We start from the raw sequence: 20296 nt of genomic DNA, 5'->3' as shown, positions 1-20296 counted from the left end.
CATTTAAATAAGAATGGGGATTTTAAAAAAAATAAAAAAAAGAAGCGTCAAAGAGCCGGAAGTAGTTGCCGCTAGAAGCCGGATGTTCGTGAAAGCAGGAACAACAAAGAGGGGAAGAGAAAGTGTTCGAATCCCGCTTTAAATCAAACCTCACCTCGACTCCAGCGCGAGGAACCTCAACACTCGTCCTAGTTTGTAAGTGACGTCAATTTTGTTTTGTTTTTTTTTCCTAGGAAGTAACGCGTGGAAACGCGTGAGCTCCAACCGGGCAAACGTCCCGGTGCGGCCGCTCCCGTTACACACTTCTTCTATGTTAGCATCACGTTTAACACACAAGTTCCTGCTGTTCGTGTTTGTCACTGACAGTCTTGGGGTTCCATTCACCCTCAGTGACCCTTGTACGAGTTTAGACTGAAGATTTAAATTGATTTAAAAGCGTTAAACTATACATTTTTGATTGAAAACAAAATGAAAACATCAGTGTTTTAGTTCCAGTGTTTATGTTTGTAAATCGATGGAGGATTTATTGGAATATAGTTAATATTATAGCTCTTTCCAAGACGATTCCAGTGATATAAGTTTCATTTTCCTGTGATAAATATTCAGAAAGTTATAGGTTATTAAAAAAATACAATCATGGTTCTTCTTAGAAAATGTGTCTCTCAAAATATGCATGGATTAGAAACGAGTGAATTTTTCAGATTGGACCAACATCCCATAAGTTGTTTAAATATACAGTAATGGAAACAAAAATCACGTATTTTTTAATTTATTTAATTCATTAAAATGATCGGTAGTGATGGAACATTTCAGTAGTCGTGGCTGGATGTTGTACGGATCGATAATTAAAAAAGATATTTGTCAGACTCGCAGAAAAACTGTATTTATTATAGTGATTCCAATGAATATTTTACTCGCCTCCGATGTTTTGCGAGGGAGTTTTGTCGAGTTAAAACTTGTCAGAGAGATTTGTGGCGGGTGAACTTGTTCGATCCGAATATTCTTGATAATCCATGACGTGAGTTTCTACATCATCAGTGTTGTTGTAAAGTGGTGACGTAAACAACGTGAACGCAGTAAAAACGGAGAGTACGGCTCTAGATATTCAGATCGATCGATCAAACTTGATGATTGGTTGCTGACGATATCCAGGAAGTGGCAAATACACGCATACCTAGTTATTGTTAAAAACAGTCCATTAAGAATTATTGTGTTGTCGAGTGGAAACCCACTTTCACCTCCACACAAAACTCTGCAGCCAGAATTCTGAGCCGCTCTAGTAGAAGAACTCACATTTCTCCGATTCCTCAAAACTCTTCACTGGCTTCCAGTTTCTTTCAGGATCAACTTTAAAAATTCTGGTTCTTACTTTCAGATCTATTCATGGTCAGACCTTCCATCAGTAGATTCTGATCCAGACTTACACCCCAGCTCGGGCTCTGAGGTCTGCGGATCAGAATCTACTGATGGTTCCTGAACACGGTTCAGGACCAGAGGAGAGAAATCCTTCCAGACTGTTGCTTCTAAGCTTTGGAACGATCTCTGTGTTTGATGATCTACTGACTCCTTCAAGAAACATCTGTGTTTGATGATCTACTGACTCCTTCAAGAAACATCTGTGTTTGATGATCTACTGACTCCTTCAAGAAACATCTGTGTTTAATGATCTACTGACTCCTTCAAGAAACATCTGAAGACACTTTTAGACACTGGTCTAGAAAAGCGTTCTACAATATGACTTACCTACTTAAAATCACTTGTAAAACAGTTGTATCTTCACGTAGCAAATGTCCATTATGTTACTGTCGGTTCAATAAATGTAGTTTTGAAATATAAAACTAGCTTAATTCATCTCATGATCGAGTTTTAATTCATCTTTTGATCCTGTTTTAACTCATCCTGCTGCGAACACGACTCTTATCTGCAGCTTTTCTGTTCTGCAGGACAATCAACTGGGGGTTTGCATGTGAGAGCTCGTCGTCATGGCGAACAACACCGAGGACGTGGAGAAGAACCGGGTGAGCGTTCGTCTCGTCGTCTTCGTGAGGTCTCCGGTCATGTCGGTCAAGCGACTCACGAGTCCGTTTGAATCCCTCGTTTGTTCTCAGAAAAGATTCCTTGATGTTTTTAAACGAAGCCTCGAGGACGACCTGAGTCGAACGAATCTAATATTGAAGCGTGCGGCGGATGAATGAAGTCACTTGTCTCTGCTTTTTTCTACTCCGTTTTAAGTAACTGTTCAAATAATCTCCTCCTCGAAGTCCTCGTGTTGCACGTGGATTCATTTTATCATCGTTAAGCGTGAAACAAACACCTGACAATTTCTACACGTCTACAGGAAACTTGAAGTTGCCTCATCATTTCATCGCCGCAAACACTTTAACTTCTCCTTTCGAAGGCGCCTCGCGCACCGACAGACATTATTCTCATTGCTCCGGCACATCCCACCTCTTCAACCATTCGTTGAGCCGAGAGGAATCAGAAGTCGTTTATAGCAAGTATTTAAAAAACAAAAACCAATATATATATTTTTTTATGGTGTCAATGCAATAAAGGTTTAAATATATGCATGCATAAACGCTTTTATTGTGAAACATTTTGTCAAATGTAATTAACAATAATTCTGCCTTAATCTTGAACAGTTTCTCTTAAAAAAAAGACTTAATTAAATATAAACTATTAATGCTGTTCATTTTTGATTATTCTTTAAAAAGTTGCAGAGAAACTCTACCTCAATAACTTAAAACATCCACAAGAATAAGTTTTATTTACAGTAAATAACTCTTGACCTTTGTGTTGCAACAAGAGGGACAAAGTCCTCCTGAATGTCATTTTATAGCTCTTAGCTTCACTCTTTTTTTTTAATAGTTGTTCGTGGATATAAAAGTTTTTCCACTGGATCTTCTTCCCCTAAACACTTAAAACAAATGAAGCCGTCGAGCATCAAAGTCTCTCGTCCTCGAGACGCCACTGGCTCGGTCCCAGAACAACAATCCAATACCAGTGTTGGCGAGTCGTTGGACTTGAGTTACTGCGGGGGTTTGGCTGAGGCGTCGATATCTGTTCCCTCCGTGAACTCTTGCTTCATGTTTGCTCGTCTGCGTGTCACGACTTGATACCTTCGCCTCAAATTCATCCTGATTCTGGTTGTTTTCGTCCAGGATGGGAAAGTAAAAGAAGTACATCAGAATATTGTAACATAATGACTTGATAATTGAATTTAGAAAATAATCAAAAATGTTCTAAATAAATGGGGTTTGATATTCTAAATAAATAAATGTTCTCAATTCAATACTTTTAGGTTGACAGTCTTTTAATTAGACAAATTTTATTTAAATAAAATAATTATATTGGTACTAATATACCTACATTTTTATATTGAATTTAAAAGGCTGCAAAAAACGGATAATTCGTTTTTTTTTAATTATTGGAATTTATCATTTATAGCCACTAGATGGCGCCAACTCGATGGCGTTGTTATGCCAATGTATATTCTCGCGATGTTTCTTTACTTGAGTCTTAAATTATGTGGAAAATAATTGAATTTATTTTTTAATCATTGGAATAAGAATATTAAACGTTAAGTGTGGAAATTTCTTTTTTCAAATAATAGATTTTTAAAATGAAATTCTTTAGAATAAATTCAACCTTTTAATATAGAAATTAAAGAGTTAAATTATTTAATAAAAATGAATTAAACCTTTAAATGTAGAAATTAACGAATTAAATTATTGAATAAAAATAAATCAACCTTTCAATATAGAAATTAATGAGTTAAATTATTTAATAACAATAAATTCAACCTTTCAATAAAGAAATGAACGAGTTAAATTATTTAATAACAATAAATTCAACCTTTCAATATATAAATTAACAAGTTAAATTATTTAATAAAAATGAATTCAACCTTTCAATATAGAAATTAACGAATTCAATTATTAAATAAAAATGAATTCAACCTTTCAATATAGAAATTAATGAGTTAAATTATTGAATAAAAATGAATTCAACCTTTCAATATAGAAATTAACGAGTTAAATTATTTAATAAAAATGAATTCAACCTTTAAATATAGAAATTAACGAATTCAATTATTAAATAAACATAAATTCAACCTTTAAATAAAGAAATTAACGAGTTAAATTATTTAATAAAAATAAATTCAACCTTTAAATATAGAAATTAATGAGTTAAATTATTGAATAAAAATGAATTCAACCTTTCAATATAGAAATTAATGAGTTAAATTATTGAATAAAAATGAATTCAACCTTTCAATATAGAAATTAACAAGTTAAATTATTTAATAAAAATGAATTCAACTTTTCAATATAGAAATTAACGAGTTAAATTATTGAATAAAAATGAATTCAACCTTTCAATATAGAAATTAACAAGTTAAATTATTTAATAAAAATGAATTCAACTTTTCAATATAGAAATTAATGAGTTAAATTATTTAATAAAAATGAATTCAACCTTTCAATATAGAAATTAACAAGTTAAATTATTTAATAAAAATGAATTCAACTTTTCAATATAGAAATTAATGAGTTAAATTATTTAATAAAAATGAATTCAACCTTTAAATATAGAAATTAACGAATTCAATTATTAAATAAACATAAATTCAACCTTTAAATAAAGAAATTAACGAGTTAAATTATTTAATAAAAATAAATTCAACCTTTCAATATAGAAATTAATGAGTTAAATTATTGAATAAAAATGAATTCAACCTTTAAATATAGAAATTAATGAGTTAAATTATTGAATAAAAATGAATTCAACCTTTCAATATAGAAATTAACAAGTTAAATTATTTAATAAAAATGAATTCAACCTTTCAATATAGAAATTAACAAGTTAAATTATTTAATAAAAATGAATTCAACCTTTCAATATATAAATTAACAAGTTAAATTATTTAATAAAAATGAATTCAACCTTTCAATATAGAAATTAACGAATTCAATTATTAAATAAAAATGAATTCAACCTTTCAATATAGAAATTAACGAGTTAAATTATTGAATAAAAATGAATTCAACCTTTCAATATAGAAATTAACAAGTTAAATTATTTATCAAAAACAAATGTAACCTTTCATTATAGATATTAACGAGTTAAATTATTAAATAAAAATAAATTCAACAAATGTAACTTTCATGAATAAAATCATTAAATTCAATAAAGTAATTCATTGATTAAAAACTACAATATTCTGCTGCCACTGATCAACTTCCATCAAGTTTAGCTTCCAGTTCAGATATTTCTCAAGTCATTCTAACGATGAAACTCTGAACCTCAGGTGCGCCAGGAGCCCGACGGAGACTCGGCAGCGACCCCGCAGCACCAGAATGCAGTGGCGCTCCGAGCCCGGCCCCGGAACAACGGCGCCGACGTGGGCGCCAACGGGCCGGAGCAGAACGGCGTGGCCTCGCCCGCCGCCCGCCCCCCGGGGCGCGTGGACGAGGCGGAGGAGGACGAGGACGAGGAGCTGACCCTGAAGTACGGAGCCAAGCACGTCATCATGCTGTTCGTGCCCGTCACCCTCTGCATGGTGGTCGTCGTGGCGACCATCAAGTCCGTCGGCTTCTACACCCAGAAGGACGGACAGAGACTGTGAGTGCTTCCATAGTGTTTGTTACAGCCACTAGATGGCGCCAAACCGGTGAGTTATTGTAACCAGTGGTTTACGTTCTGTGAAAAAACAACATCCCATCATATTAACATATGACTCATGGACATGATTGGATGAGGATAATTGAGATTTTAATCATTTAATTCAATTATTTTTTACGTAGTATTTTGTTGAATTAGTTTTTATTTTAAGTTATTGAGAGTTTTTTTTAAATTATTTTAAACTCTTTATAAATGTTTGTTAAATAGTGATAATAATGGAGTTAAAAACGTTGAATTTAAAAGACTGTGAATGGAAAAAAAAGAAAGTGTATAAGGAGAATTTATTTAGAATTATCTGAATTAGAAAATGACACTTTATATGTAAAAAAAAAAAAATTCTTAATTAATTAAATTACATTTGAATATTTTCTTTAATTATTTAATTAAAATCTTAAAAATGGAAATTATTGAATTCAATAAAAAATGATTCAAGCTTTAATTAAAGAGACATTTTATCAAATTATAAAACTTTTTAAAGGAAACATTAAAGTTCCACATTTTTACATTGAATTTAAAAGTAAAGAATTTGGACAATTTATATAGAATTATCTGAATAAGAAAATGACACTTTATGTGTAAAAAAAATAAAAATCATTAATTAAATAAATACATTTGAATATTTTCTTTAATTTATTAATTTAATTAAACTCTTAAAAATGGAAATTATTGAATTCAAAAAAATTATCTTAAACGTTTAGTAAAGAAACATTGAATTAAATTATAAAACTTTCAAAGGAAAACGGTAAAGTTCAACATTATTATATTGAATTTAAAAGACCATGATTTTAAAAAAGTGTATTTGGACAATTTATATTTGAATTATCTGACTTAAAAAATGATACTATGTGTAAAAAATAAATAAAATAAAAATCATTAATTAAATAAATACATTTGAATATTTTCTTTAATTTAATTATTTGATTAAACTATTAAAAATGGAAATTATTGAATTCAATGAGAAAATAATTCCAACTTTCATTAAAGAAACATTTAATCAATTTATAAAACTTTTAAAAGAAAACATTAAAGTTTCACATTTTTACATTGAATTTAAAATTAAAGAATTTGGACAATTTATATTTGAATTACCTGAATTAAAAAATGACACTTTATGTGTAAAAAAAAAAAAAAAGAAAAAATCATTAATTAAATAAATACATTTGAATATTTTCTTTAATTTAATTATTTAATAAAACTCTAAAAAATGGAAATCATTGAATTTAAAAAAAAATGATTCAAGCTTTCATTAAAGAAACATTTAATCAAATTATAAAACTTTTTAAAGGAAACAGTAAAGTTCCACATTTTTACATTGAATTTAAAAGTAAAGAATTTGGACAATTTATATTTGAATTATCTGAATAAGAAAATGACACTTTATGTGTAAAAAAAAAAAAAAAAAAACATTAATTAAATGGATAGATTTGAATATTTTCTTTAATTTAAATATTTGATTAAACTCTTAAAAATGGAAATGATTGAATTCAATAAAAAATAATTAAAGCTTTGAGTAAATAAATAATGAATTACATTTTTAAACAATTTCAAAGTTTTCACATTTTGAATAAACCATTAAATATACTCATGGCACTGATGTACTTACTTTATAAATATGAAATTAAATGTTAAAATTATAATTACATGTATTGTTTATACTTAACGTTGAATAACCCACAAGAATAAATTCGAGGATCATCTTTTAAGTTCTATCTTGAGAAGATCGTTAATCGTTTTCCCGACGGTTCGGCTCCAGGATCTACACGCCGTTCCCCGAGGACACGGACACGGTCGCCCAGAGAGCCGTCAACTCCATCCTGAACGCCACCATCATGATCACGGTGATCATCGTCATGACGCTGGTGCTGGTCCTGCTCTACAAGTACAGATGCTACAAGGTGCGCGTCATTGTCTGGATCAGGACCCGCTAACGTGCTAACATGCTAACGTGCTAACCTTGTGTCGCTAGGTGATCCAAGGCTGGCTCTTCCTCTCCTCGCTCCTCCTGCTCTTCGTCTTCTCCTACATCTACCTCAAGTGAGTGACGCGTCTCTGCACCTCCTGGTTCTCCTCTTGACGCCGTCCCTCCTCCTCCTCCTCCTCCTCCTCCTCCTCCTCCTCCTCCTCCTCCTCCTCCTCCAGGGAGGTGTTCAAGACCTACAACGTGGCCATGGACTTCTTCACGCTGGCCGTCATCATCTGGAACTTCGGGGTGGTGGGCATGATGTGCATCCACTGGAAGGGCCCGCTGCGGCTCCAGCAGGCCTACCTCATCATGATCAGCGCCCTCATGGCCCTGGTGTTCATCAAGTACCTGCCCGAGTGGACCGCCTGGCTCATCCTGGCCGTCATCTCCGTCTACGGTAACTTAACGACGGCGCCGCTCGGAGCCGCTGATGACCCGTGTCGTCCTCTCTCGCAGATCTGCTGGCCGTGCTGTGCCCCAAGGGCCCCCTGAGGATCCTGGTGGAGACGGCTCAGGAGCGCAACGAACCCATCTTCCCGGCCCTCATCTACTCTTGTACGAGACTCTGTTTTTAAAAAAAATATATGCGTCGTCGTTTTCAGTCTAACGTCCGGGATTCTGTGTGTGTTTGTGCGCAGCTACCATGGTGTGGCTGGTCAACATGGCCGACACCGACGGGCCGAGGAGGAACTCCAGGGAAGCAGTGGCTCCTCAACCTCCGGCAGGTGAGAGAAGAAGAAGAACAAGGGTCTCCTTTGATGCTTCATGCCTTTACAATACTGAAGGAACATCTCTCTCACTATCTCACTCTATATAAGGATATATTTGTGTAGTATTGTCCAGTACTTGACTCTGGTGTTCTGATAGTGTAGTAACAAGGATATATGTGTAGTATTGTCCAATACTTGACTCTGGTGTTGTGATAGTGTAGTAACGAGTATATATGTGTAGTATTGTCCAGTACTTGACTCTGGTGTTGTGATAGTGTAGTATCGAGTATATATGTGTAGTATTGTCCAGTACTTGACTCTGGTGTTGTGATAGTGTAGTAACGAGTATATATGTGTAGTATTGTCCAGTACTTGACTCTGGTGTTGTGATAGTGTAGTAACAAGTATATATGTGTAGTATTGTCCAGTACTTGACTCTGGTGTTGTGATAGTGTAGTAACAAGTATATATGTGTAGTATTGTCCAGTACTTGACTCTGGTGTTGTGATAGTGTAGTAACAAGTATATATGTGTAGTATTGTCCAGTACTTGACTCTGGTGTTGTGATAGTGTAGTAACAAGTATATATGTGTAGTATTGTCCAGTACTTGACTCTGGTGTTGTGATAGTGTAGTAACAAGTATATATGTGTAGTATTGTCCAGTACTTGACTCTGGTGTTGTGATACTGTAGTAACAAGGATATATGTGTAGTATTGTCCAGTACTTGACTCTGGTGTTGTGATAGTGTAGTAACAAGTATATATGTGTAGTATTGTCCAGTACTTGACTCTGGTGTTGTGATACTGTAGTAACAAGGATATATGTGTAGTATTGTCCAGTACTTGACTCTGGTGTTGTGATAGTGTAGTAACAAGTATATATGTGTAGTATTGTCCAGTACTTGACTCTGGTGTTGTGATGGTGTAGTAACAAGTATATATGTGTAGTATTGTCCAGTACTTGACTCTGGTGTTGTGATGGTGTAGTAACAAGTATATATGTGTAGTATTGTCCAGTACTTGACTCTGGTGTTGTGATGGTGTAGTAACAAGTATATATGTGTAGTATTGTCCAGTACTTGACTCTGGTGTTGTGATGGTGTAGTAACGAGTATATATGTGTAGTATTGTCCAGTACTTGACTCTGGTGTTGTGATAGTGTAGTAACAAGTATATATGTGTAGTATTGTCCAGTACTTGACTCTGGTGTTGTGATAGTGTAGTAACGAGTATATATGTGTAGTATTGTCCAGTACTTGACTCTGGTGTTGTGATAGTGTAGTAACAAGTATATATGTGTAGTATTGTCCAGTACTTGACTCTGGTGTTGTGATAGTGTAGTAACGAGTATATATGTGTAGTATTGTCCAGTACTTGACTCTGGTGTTGTGATAGTGTAGTAACAAGTATATAGGTGTAGTATTGTCCAGTACTTGACTCTGGTGTTGTGATAGTGTAGTAACAAGTATATATGTGTAGTATTGTCCAGTACTTGACTCTGGTGTTGTAGTATTTACAGACCACATGACTCTTGACGAAGTCGTAACTGCTTTCATTTGTTTTCAAACCAAAATATGTCCAAACATCAGCTTTAAAAGATGCTGGAGTCACAGAAGTTGTTCTGGACTCGTTTACGAATGTTTATGTAAGAACAAGTTACTTCCTGTTGTCATCATCGTCATGGTCATCAATATAATCATCATCATCATCATCATCATCATCATCATCATCATCATCATCCTCGTCGTCATGGTGACCCTCCTCCTCCCCTCAGAGTCCCAGGCGCCCGCCAGCCCCTCGCAGGATGACGGAGGCTTCAGCTCGAACTGGGTCGATCAGCAGGTGCAGCAGCTTGGAACGCTGGAGTCCACGGCCGAGAGCAGGCGAGTCATCCAGGAGATGCCGTCAGAGCGCCCCCCTGTGGACGACGACGACGACGAAGAGAGTGAGTGTTTTATTTCATCTTCTCGTCCCACTTTTGTCTTGTTGTTCGACACTGAAAATCTTTATCTGGGTTGAAGAATCTGTTGATACGACACGTCTCACGATAAAGTAGCAACAATACGATATATAGTGATACTGTAGTAACGAGGATATATGTGTAGTATTGTCCAGTACTTGACTCTGGTGTTGTAGTATTTACAGACCACATGACTCTTGATGAAGTTGTTGTAACTGCTGTCATTTGTTTTCAAACCAAAATATGTCCAAACATCAGCTTTAAAAGCTGCTGGACTCACTGTATCCTCTCGTCCTCAGTTGTAACTGCTGTCATTTGTTTTCAAACCAAAATATGTTCAAACATCAGCTTTAAAAGCTGCTGGAGTCACTGTATCCTCTCGTCCTCAGTTGTAACTGCTTTCATTGGTTTTCAAACCAAAATATGTTCAAACATCAGCTTTAAAAGCTGCTGGAGTCACTGTATCCTCTCGTCCTCAGTTGTAACTGCTGTCATTTGTTTTCAAACCAAAATATGTTCAAACATCAGCTTTAAAAGCTGCTGGACTCACTGTATCCTCTCGTCCTCAGTTGTAACTGCTGTCATTTGTTTTCAAACCAAAATATATTCAAACATCAGCTTTAAAAGCTGCTGGAGCCACTGTATCCTCTCGTCCTCAGTTGTAACTGCTGTTGTTTGTTTTCAAACCAAAATATGTCCAAACATCAGCCTTAAAAGCTGCTGGAGTCACTGTATCCTCTCGTCCTCAGTTGTAACTGCTGTTGTTTGTTTTCAAACCAAAATATGTCCAAACATCAGCCTTAAAAGCTGCTGGAGTCACTGTATCCTCTCGTCCTCAGTAATGGTCGGGAACCTTGCAGGATTTCAATGTTGCTTTAGCTGTGGAAGTGATGACTGCTGCCATCTAGTGGCGGGAAGTTTAAATGCAACACAAAACTGAACAAAAGCTGTGAATATTTTAATGTAATTTTAAAAATTTATATATTTTTTATAAAAATATAAATTGGACAAATATGACTTGAAAACCAAAAAAATAAAATGTATGTATATATATATTTATTATTAAACATGTTTAATATTGATAATGTTTACTGAAAACAGCTGAGTGTATCTCTATCCTCTGACGTCCTTCCTCGGGTCAAACTTCAAAGATGTTTGACTGATGGCTGCTGTGGACGAGGACGTCCTGACAGGTTTACGCAGCAGAAGTTAATCATGAAGAACGAGGTGAAGGCGACGCTCGAGGGCGAATATGAACCTTTAACAGTCACTTCTAGATGTTGTTTGAGGGACACAGAGGAAGACTTTGATCTGGATCTTGTAATCCATGTGTTTGTTTCTTCTCGTCTGGACTATTGTAACAGTTTATTTTCATGTCTTAACAAGAAGGATGTGTCTCGTCTGCAGTTGATTCAAAACTCTGCAGCCAGAATTCTGAGCTGCTCTAGTAGAAGAACTCACATTTCTCCGATCCTTAAAACTCTTCACTGGCTGCCAGTTTCTTTAGTTAAAATTCTGGTTCTTACTTTCAGATCTATTCATGGTCAGACCTTCCATCAGTAGATTCTGATCCAGACTTACACCCCAGCTCGGGCTCTGAGGTCTGTGGATCAGAATCTACTGATGGTTCCAGACTGTTGCTCCTAAGCTTTGGAACCATCTCTGTGTTTGATGATCTACTGACTTAAGACACTTTTAGTTGAGCTTTTTACTGATTTTCGGGGACTTTTGTCTTGTGTGTGTTGATCTTTTAAAGTATATATTTTAACTGTGTATTGTTTTTGATTGTTAAAGTGCTTTGTTACGTAAGATCTCTAAAAAAAAACAAAAAACTTACTTACTTACGTACGTACATACTTATACTTACGTACGTACATACTTATACTTACGTACGTACATACTTATACTTACGTACGTGCGTACTTATACTTACGTACGTGCGTACTTATACTTACGTACGTGCGTACTTATACTTACGTACGTGCGTACTTATACTTACATACGTGCGTACTTATACTTAAATACGTAGGTACTTGCGTATGTACGTACTTACTTTTTTACGTACTTTCTGTCTTATGTACTTTCTTACGTACTTTCTTACTTGCTTTTTTATTTACGTACTTACTTACGTACGTACCTATACTTACGTACTTTCTTACTTTTTTACGTACTTTCTTACTTGCGTACTTTCTTAATTACGTACCTACTTATGTACTTTCTTACTTGCTTTTTTATTTACTTACTTACGTACGTACCTATACTTACGTACTTTCTTACTTTTTTACGTACTTTCTTACTTACGTACTTTCTTAATTACGTACCTACTTATGTACTTTCTTACTTACGTTCTTACTTGCGTACTTTCTTAATTACGTACCTACTTATGTACTTTCTTACGTACTTTCTTACTTACGTACTTTCTTACGTACTTTATTTACTTTCTTACGTACTTTCTTACTTACGTACTTTCTTACGTACTTTATGTACCTACTTATGTACATTCTTACTTACGTACTTTCTTAATTACGTACCTACTTATGTACTTTCTTACTTATGTTCTTACTTACGTACTTTCTTACTAACGTACTTTCTTAAATACGTACCTACTTATGTACTTTCTTACTTACGTTCTTACTTACGTACTTTCTTGCGTACTTTATGTACCTACTTATGTACTTTCTTACTTACGTACTTTCTTAATTACGTACCTACTTATGTACTTTCTTACTTACGTACTTTCTTAATTACGTACCTACTTATGTACTTTCTTACTTACGTACTTTCTTATGTACTTTATGTACCTACTTATGTACTTTCTTACTTACTTACTTTCTTACGTCTTTTCTTAATTACATACCTACTTATGTACTTTCTTACTTACTTACTTTCTTAATTACGTACCTACTTATGTACTTTCTTACTTACGTACTTTCTTAATTACGTACCTACTTATGTACTTTCTTACTTACGTTCTTACTTACGTACTTTCTTACGTACTTTATGTACTTTCTTACTTACTTACTTTCTTACGTACTTTCTTAATTACATACCTACTTATGTACTTTCTTACTTACGTTCTTACTTACGTACTTTCTTACGTACTTTATGTACCTACTTATGTACTTTCTTACTTATGTACTTTCTTAATTACGTACCTACTTATGTACTTTCTTACTTACGTACTTTCTTAATTACGTACCTACTTATGTACTTTCTTACTTTACGTTCTTACTTGCGTACTTTCTTAATTACGTACCTACTTATGTACTTTCTTACGTACTTTCTTACTTACGTACTTTCTTACGTACTTTATTTACTTTCTTACGTACTTTCTTACTTACGTACTTTCTTACGTACTTTATGTACCTACTTATGTACATTCTTAATTACGTACTTTCTTAATTACGTACCTACTTATGTACTTTCTTACTTATGTTCTTACTTACGTACTTTCTTACTTACGTACTTTCTTAAATACGTACCTACTTATGTACTTTCTTACTTACGTTCTTACTTACGTACTTTCTTGCGTACTTTATGTACCTACTTATGTACTTTCTTACTTACGTACTTTCTTAATTACGTACCTACTTATGTACTTTCTTACTTACGTACTTTCTTAATTACGTACCTACTTATGTACTTTCTTACTTACGTACTTTCTTATGTACTTTATGTACCTACTTATGTACTTTCTTACTTACTTACTTTCTTACGTCTTTTCTTAATTACATACCTACTTATGTACTTTCTTACTTACTTACTTTCTTAATTACGTACCTACTTATGTACTTTCTTACTTACGTACTTTCTTAATTACGTACCTACTTATGTACTTTCTTACTTACGTTCTTACTTACGTACTTTCTTACGTACTTTATGTACCTACTTATGTACTTTCTTACTTACGTACTTTCTTAATTACGTACCTACTTATGTACTTTCTTACTTACGTACTTTCTTAATTACGTACCTACTTATGTACTTTCTTACTTACGTTCTTACTTACGTACTTTCTTACGTACTTTATGTACCTACTTATGTACTTTCTTACTTACGTACTTTCTTAATTACGTACCTACTTATGTACTTTCTTACTTACGTACTTTCTTAATTACGTACCTACTTATGTACTTTCTTACTTACGTACTTTCTTATGTACTTTATGTACCTACTTATGTACTTTCTTACTTACTTACTTTCTTACGTCTTTTCTTAATTACATACCTACTTATGTACTTTCTTACTTACTTACTTTCTTAATTACGTACCTACTTATGTACTTTCTTACTTACGTACTTTCTTAATTACGTACCTACTTATGTACTTTCTTACTTACGTTCTTACTTACGTACTTTCTTACGTACTTTATGTACTTTCTTACTTACTTACTTTCTTACGTACTTTCTTAATTACATACCTACTTATGTACTTTCTTACTTACGTTCTTACTTACGTACTTTCTTACGTACTTTATGTACCTACTTATGTACTTTCTTACTTATGTACTTTCTTAATTACGTACCTACTTATGTACTTTCTTACTTACGTACTTTCTTAATTACGTACCTACTTATGTACTTTCTTACTTTACGTTCTTACTTGCGTACTTTCTTAATTACGTACCTACTTATGTACTTTCTTACGTACTTTCTTACTTACGTACTTTCTTACGTACTTTATTTACTTTCTTACGTACTTTCTTACTTACGTACTTTCTTACGTACTTTATGTACCTACTTATGTACATTCTTAATTACGTACTTTCTTAATTACGTACCTACTTATGTACTTTCTTACTTATGTTCTTACTTACGTACTTTCTTACTTACGTACTTTCTTAAATACGTACCTACTTATGTACTTTCTTACTTACGTTCTTACTTACATACTTTCTTGCGTACTTTATGTACCTACTTATGTACTTTCTTACTTACGTACTTTCTTAATTACGTACCTACTTATGTACTTTCTTACTTACGTACTTTCTTAATTACGTACCTACTTATGTACTTTCTTACTTACGTACTTTCTTATGTACTTTATGTACCTACTTATGTACTTTCTTACTTACTTACTTTCTTACGTCTTTTCTTAATTACATACCTACTTATGTACTTTCTTACTTACTTACTTTCTTAATTACGTACCTACTTATGTACTTTCTTACTTACGTACTTTCTTAATTACGTACCTACTTATGTACTTTCTTACTTACGTTCTTACTTACGTACTTTCTTACGTACTTTATGTACCTACTTATGTACTTTCTTACTTACGTACTTTCTTAATTACGTACCTACTTATGTACTTTCTTACTTACGTACTTTCTTAATTACGTACCTACTTATGTACTTTCTTACTTACTTACTTTCTTAACTGTAGTTTAAGTCCCGCCTCCTTTACGTTTCCTGCCTAAAACATTCGAGGAATGTTTCCTGTTCAATTACTGCGTCCACAAACGTATTCAAGGCTTCAGACTGAAATGTTATTTTTTATGGTAAACGCTGGTGTTTAAGTTTATTTCCAGGTCTGCGGCCGTCGAGTAAAAGCGTGTCCAGTAATTACAGTGCGACGGATGATCTCTGGAGGTGGTTTTTTAAAACCGCGTCCTGAAATAGGTGTTGTGTTCCAGGAGGCGTGAAGCTGGGCCTCGGAGACTTCATCTTCTACAGCATGCTGGTGGGGAAGGCCTCGGCGGCGGCCAGCGGAGACTGGAACACGACGCTGGCGTGTTTCGTCGCCATCTTGATCGTGAGTGACGCCTGCGTTCTGCCGCCGCGGTCGCGTCGCGGGAACATGATGTTCGCTTTATTTAAGGGGCGCTCGAGTCACGGCGCCGCACACGACACCCGTCATTACTGGACGTCTTTAGCTCGTCTCTGTACATTTAGTTTCACGTTCATGGCTGTAAACGTGTTACGAGTGTCTGACGGTCGTCCTTCATCACAGAGAGGTTTTTTTTCTCTTAAAAGAGTTAAAACGAGGGAGGAAATAGAAAAATAACATTTTATTTTTAACCTTCTTTCAACTCTGAGCGCATGTGAGGAAGAAAACGATGAACTTAAACTTTTAACTATTTGACATTTTAACGATGATAAACTTAAACTTAACTTTAAATTGTTTGTGTTGGTAAAAGTACAGTAAAGTTTTCCAAACTTCAAAAATAAATCCAATCAATCATTTTTTTTAAATTTATTTTCAAAAGAATAATGAAGGAAAGGAAGAGAAGAATAAAAAAGAAACGCTGCACTTTTTTAAAACCAAAATATGTCCAAAGATCAGCTTTAAAAACTGTTGGAGTCCACTGTATCCTCTCGTCCTCAGTTATCGTCCAGATGTCACAGGATTTCATTGTTCCTTTAGCTGCGGAGGACGTAATGGCTGCTGACATCTAGAGGCCAGGAGTTGAATTGCGACACAGAAATTAAACAAAAGCTGTGAATATTTTTTATTTATTTTTAATCAAAGAACAAGATTTTAAACATTTTTAATAAAATATAAACTATAAAGTAAAAATGATTTTAGAGTACTAAAAAAAGAAAAAGTATATGTAAATGTGTTTAAAATAAATAAATAAATATAGATACAATATTTTTAGCTAAGTATCAGGATTCAAAAATTACCTGCATGGGTCAAAAACTTTGGTTTTTAAATACAATTTATGAACATAAAGAACATTGTCAAAGCTGTTTTTCTATATATATATATATATATATATATAAAATAAACTTTTTTTTAACAAAATAATGAATAGAAAAAGAGACAGAAAAAGGAAATAAAAGGGAAAAAACATCAATTTTAATGGTTTAACTGCAGATTTGTGTAGAAAATGTACACAAATATATTGATTTAAACAGAAACACGACTTCAGGAGGAGCAGACGTGACATAAATCTGCTCAACTAGCATTTTAGCCGAAATAAAATCCCTTTTCATACTGTATAAAATCAACACTCTCTCTGGATGTCAATCACAAGAACGATTGGTCGTCTGCGTCTATCAAGTTCTCACTTCCTGCTTTAAAAGACGGTTGATTCTGGTTAAACTCTTGACTCGTGCGCCATGGCTACACTTTAAAAACCTGGTGTCTCCTGCAGGGCCTGTGTCTGACCCTGCTGCTGCTGGCCATCTTCAAGAAGGCCCTGCCGGCTCTGCCCATCTCCATCTTCTTCGGCCTGGTCTTCTACTTCGCCACGGACAACCTGGTCCGGCCCTTCATGGACAAGCTGGCGCTGCACCAGTTCTACATTTAGCAGGACCCCGAGGAGGGGGGGGGGGGGGGTCAGAGTCCAGGACTCTCTCCGGAGACCGTGTAGCCTTGACCCGACCTCGCCCTGGACGCCCTTGGGAGCCTCTTCTCTTCAAGGTCACCAAGGAAGTCAAAGTAAAGAAATTCGGAATCACTCAAAGATGGCCGACGTCTTCACTGGTCTCAGGCACGATTTAAAAATGAAAAAGAAAAGAACCCGCGGCAGGTGCCTTGCTCAGGGACACCGTGGCGGTCAACTGTTCCTCCCCCTTTAACACATCTGGACACACAAGTGTAGTTTGTGTGTTCGTGTCTCACCGACGTCCAGGAAGAAGAAAAGATTCCGGAACAAAAAATTCTCTTAAAAGAGGCTCGCAGTGGTCAGTGGAAGAGGCTGCAGCAGTCGAGTGCCTTGCTCGAGGGTTTACTTGGCAGCGTGGGCAGGACTTTATTTTGTTTTTTTGTTTTTGTTTCTTCCTCACATTTCAAGCAGCGGCTCCGGTTCAGGATCTTCTCCTCCAGAGACGGAGTACTCGGAGTAAATCAAGGACCAAACTCTCCATCGGAAAGTTACCAAAAAAAAAGAAAGAAAAAAGTGATTGTAAAGAACGAGGAAACGTTGCACTGATTTGTCTCTGGTCGTTTCTGGCGGGTTTCAAACCCGCAACCACGAGAACGACGATAATTCAATAGATTTTTCTTTTTTGTAGAATGTTTTTGGGTGATTGGTTGTTTCTGTCCTTTTTACATACGTGTGAATCTTTCATTCATTTTTTTGTTTTTGTTTTTTTTTTTAAAATAAAAAATGATGCTGAGTTTAATTTAATCACCGATTTTAGTTTCTTTATTTCACTGCCTCTCGCCCTGTCTAGCTGGGATACACTCCAGCCTTCACGTAAAATAAAAACGATTGAGGTGGAAAAAAATGTTGATGATTTTTGCGATTAAATCGTTTTTGAATAAATAAATACAATTTTAATTATACAAGTACTTTTTATTAAGTAATATTTAATTATTAATATGTATTGTAGTACTTTACTAAATAATTAGAATATATCATGTGGTTTAAATATATATTTACTTATTGTCAAGTCTTGAACTTTCAACAATATCCATTTTTTTAAGGAGATATTATTTAGTATTGATTGATTGATAGTATTTTATTAAGCCACTGGAAGTTACTTTGGTAAAAAATAGATAATTAGCTCTAAATAAAAAAAATGTAATTTTCTTTGCACTAAAATCTTTATTTTTATCTAATTTTGGATACTTAAGATAAGATTTTCGCAATAAATGCAAACCATTCATGTTATGTTAAAAAAAATTAATTTAATTTAAAAAAAAAAGTTAAAATTAGGGGATTTTTGTGTTTAAAAATTGACATAATTTAATAAAAAAAATGTGGGTTTTGAAATTTTCCATCTTAGAAACACAAACATTTTCACTTCATTTTTTGAATGTCTCAAACTAATGACCTCGAGAATCACTGGAACATTTAATAGAATTTTCTGGGCCACGAATGAAAAGTCACGAGTCCAACATTGGCCCCCAAGCCTTGACTCTGATGTGTTTTAGCGAAGAGTATTTGATATTTGTAACTAGTTCCCTCGTCTCCGGCGTGTTTGAAGTCCTTTGAGTGACGCAGAGTCTCTCTGGAAACGCGCCGGACATTCCTGGGAGCGTCGTTTACTCCGGCGTCTCCGAGCCAACTTGGCAGGCGTCCTCGTGCTGTTGCCACGGAGACGGTCCTGGCACCTCGGACCTGGTTCCGTGGGCTCGGCGTCAAACATTCCTCGAGTGACGTCGACGCGCCGTCGTCATCGGCGACGACTCGCTTCACGCCCGTCAATCATCTTCCCGGGGATCCATCGTCTCACTTCCCGATCAAACAAAAACCTAATTATTTCTGTCCGTAGCCATGGCGCAATGATTATATTCCTCCAGGAACTCCAGTTTCCTCCCACTGACTCATATTTTACATGATCATTGAAGTTCGAGCTTGTACCTGCTTGACCTCGGCTCCTGCGAGGGTTTGAGTCGAGTCGTTTGCTGGCTGTGATGACACTTAAAGAAACGGTGTCTTTGTAAAAAGAAGACGGAAGCATTATAGGGTTTTATGTAATCTGTGAAAAAAATTCACCACATGATCATGAATGTTCTTTATGGAGAGAAAGTTGAATCTACATTTTCAGTTTATTTTTAAAAAACAACATGTTTGTCTTTTTGACATAATTGATTGATTGATCGATTGATAGATATTTCTCTTTTCTTTTCCCTCACCGGGACATTTTAGATGTTTTGGCGTTAAAAATTAATTAAAAAAAATAAGACATGGATTAACATTAATTATTTATTATATTATTATTGATATATTTTCATTGATTTTCAAGCACAAACACAGACAAACATCCAAAATAAAAATAAAACGCAAGAAAAGTTTTCTTCTATCACGGAAAACCAATTTCCGGCACAAAGAAAATAAAATCAAATATCCAATGTTTGTTGTTATTCTATGTTGGAAATTGTGGTTTTATTATTTTAATGTTTTTTATTATTATTATTTAAACAAAAACATTGAACTATATACATGTTTTAAATGCTCAGGAAATATATTTCAATATTTCTGAAAAGGTTTCTTGACTATTTTAACCAGCTGAGTAGATTTCTTGACTAGTTTAACCAGATGAATAGATTTCTTGACTATTTTAACCAGACAAGTACATTTC

General features: G+C 34.6%; 1 protein-coding gene across 1 annotated transcript; it reads left to right on the top strand.

The window, feature by feature from the left end:
* Positions 1-83: 83 nt before the first annotated feature.
* psen1 (presenilin 1) lies at positions 84-18396 on the top strand. Its single transcript, XM_087780152.1, has 11 exons — positions 84-195; positions 1944-2018; positions 5312-5625; positions 7439-7580; positions 7652-7719; positions 7825-8045; positions 8105-8203; positions 8287-8373; positions 10134-10304; positions 15955-16073; positions 17419-18396. Exons 2-11 carry the CDS (start codon positions 1983-1985, stop codon positions 17572-17574), a joined length of 1413 nt encoding a protein of 470 aa, XP_087636278.1. The 5' UTR covers positions 84-195; positions 1944-1982; the 3' UTR covers positions 17575-18396.
* Positions 18397-20296: the final 1900 nt, after the last annotated feature.

Source organism: Callionymus lyra, chromosome 18 (assembly GCF_982586985.1).
Source record: "Callionymus lyra chromosome 18, fCalLyr1.hap1.1, whole genome shotgun sequence".
NCBI lineage: Eukaryota > Metazoa > Chordata > Actinopteri > Syngnathiformes > Callionymidae > Callionymus > Callionymus lyra.
Note: the sequence above shows the minus strand (reverse complement) of the source record. Positions and strands in the feature narration are given on the sequence as shown.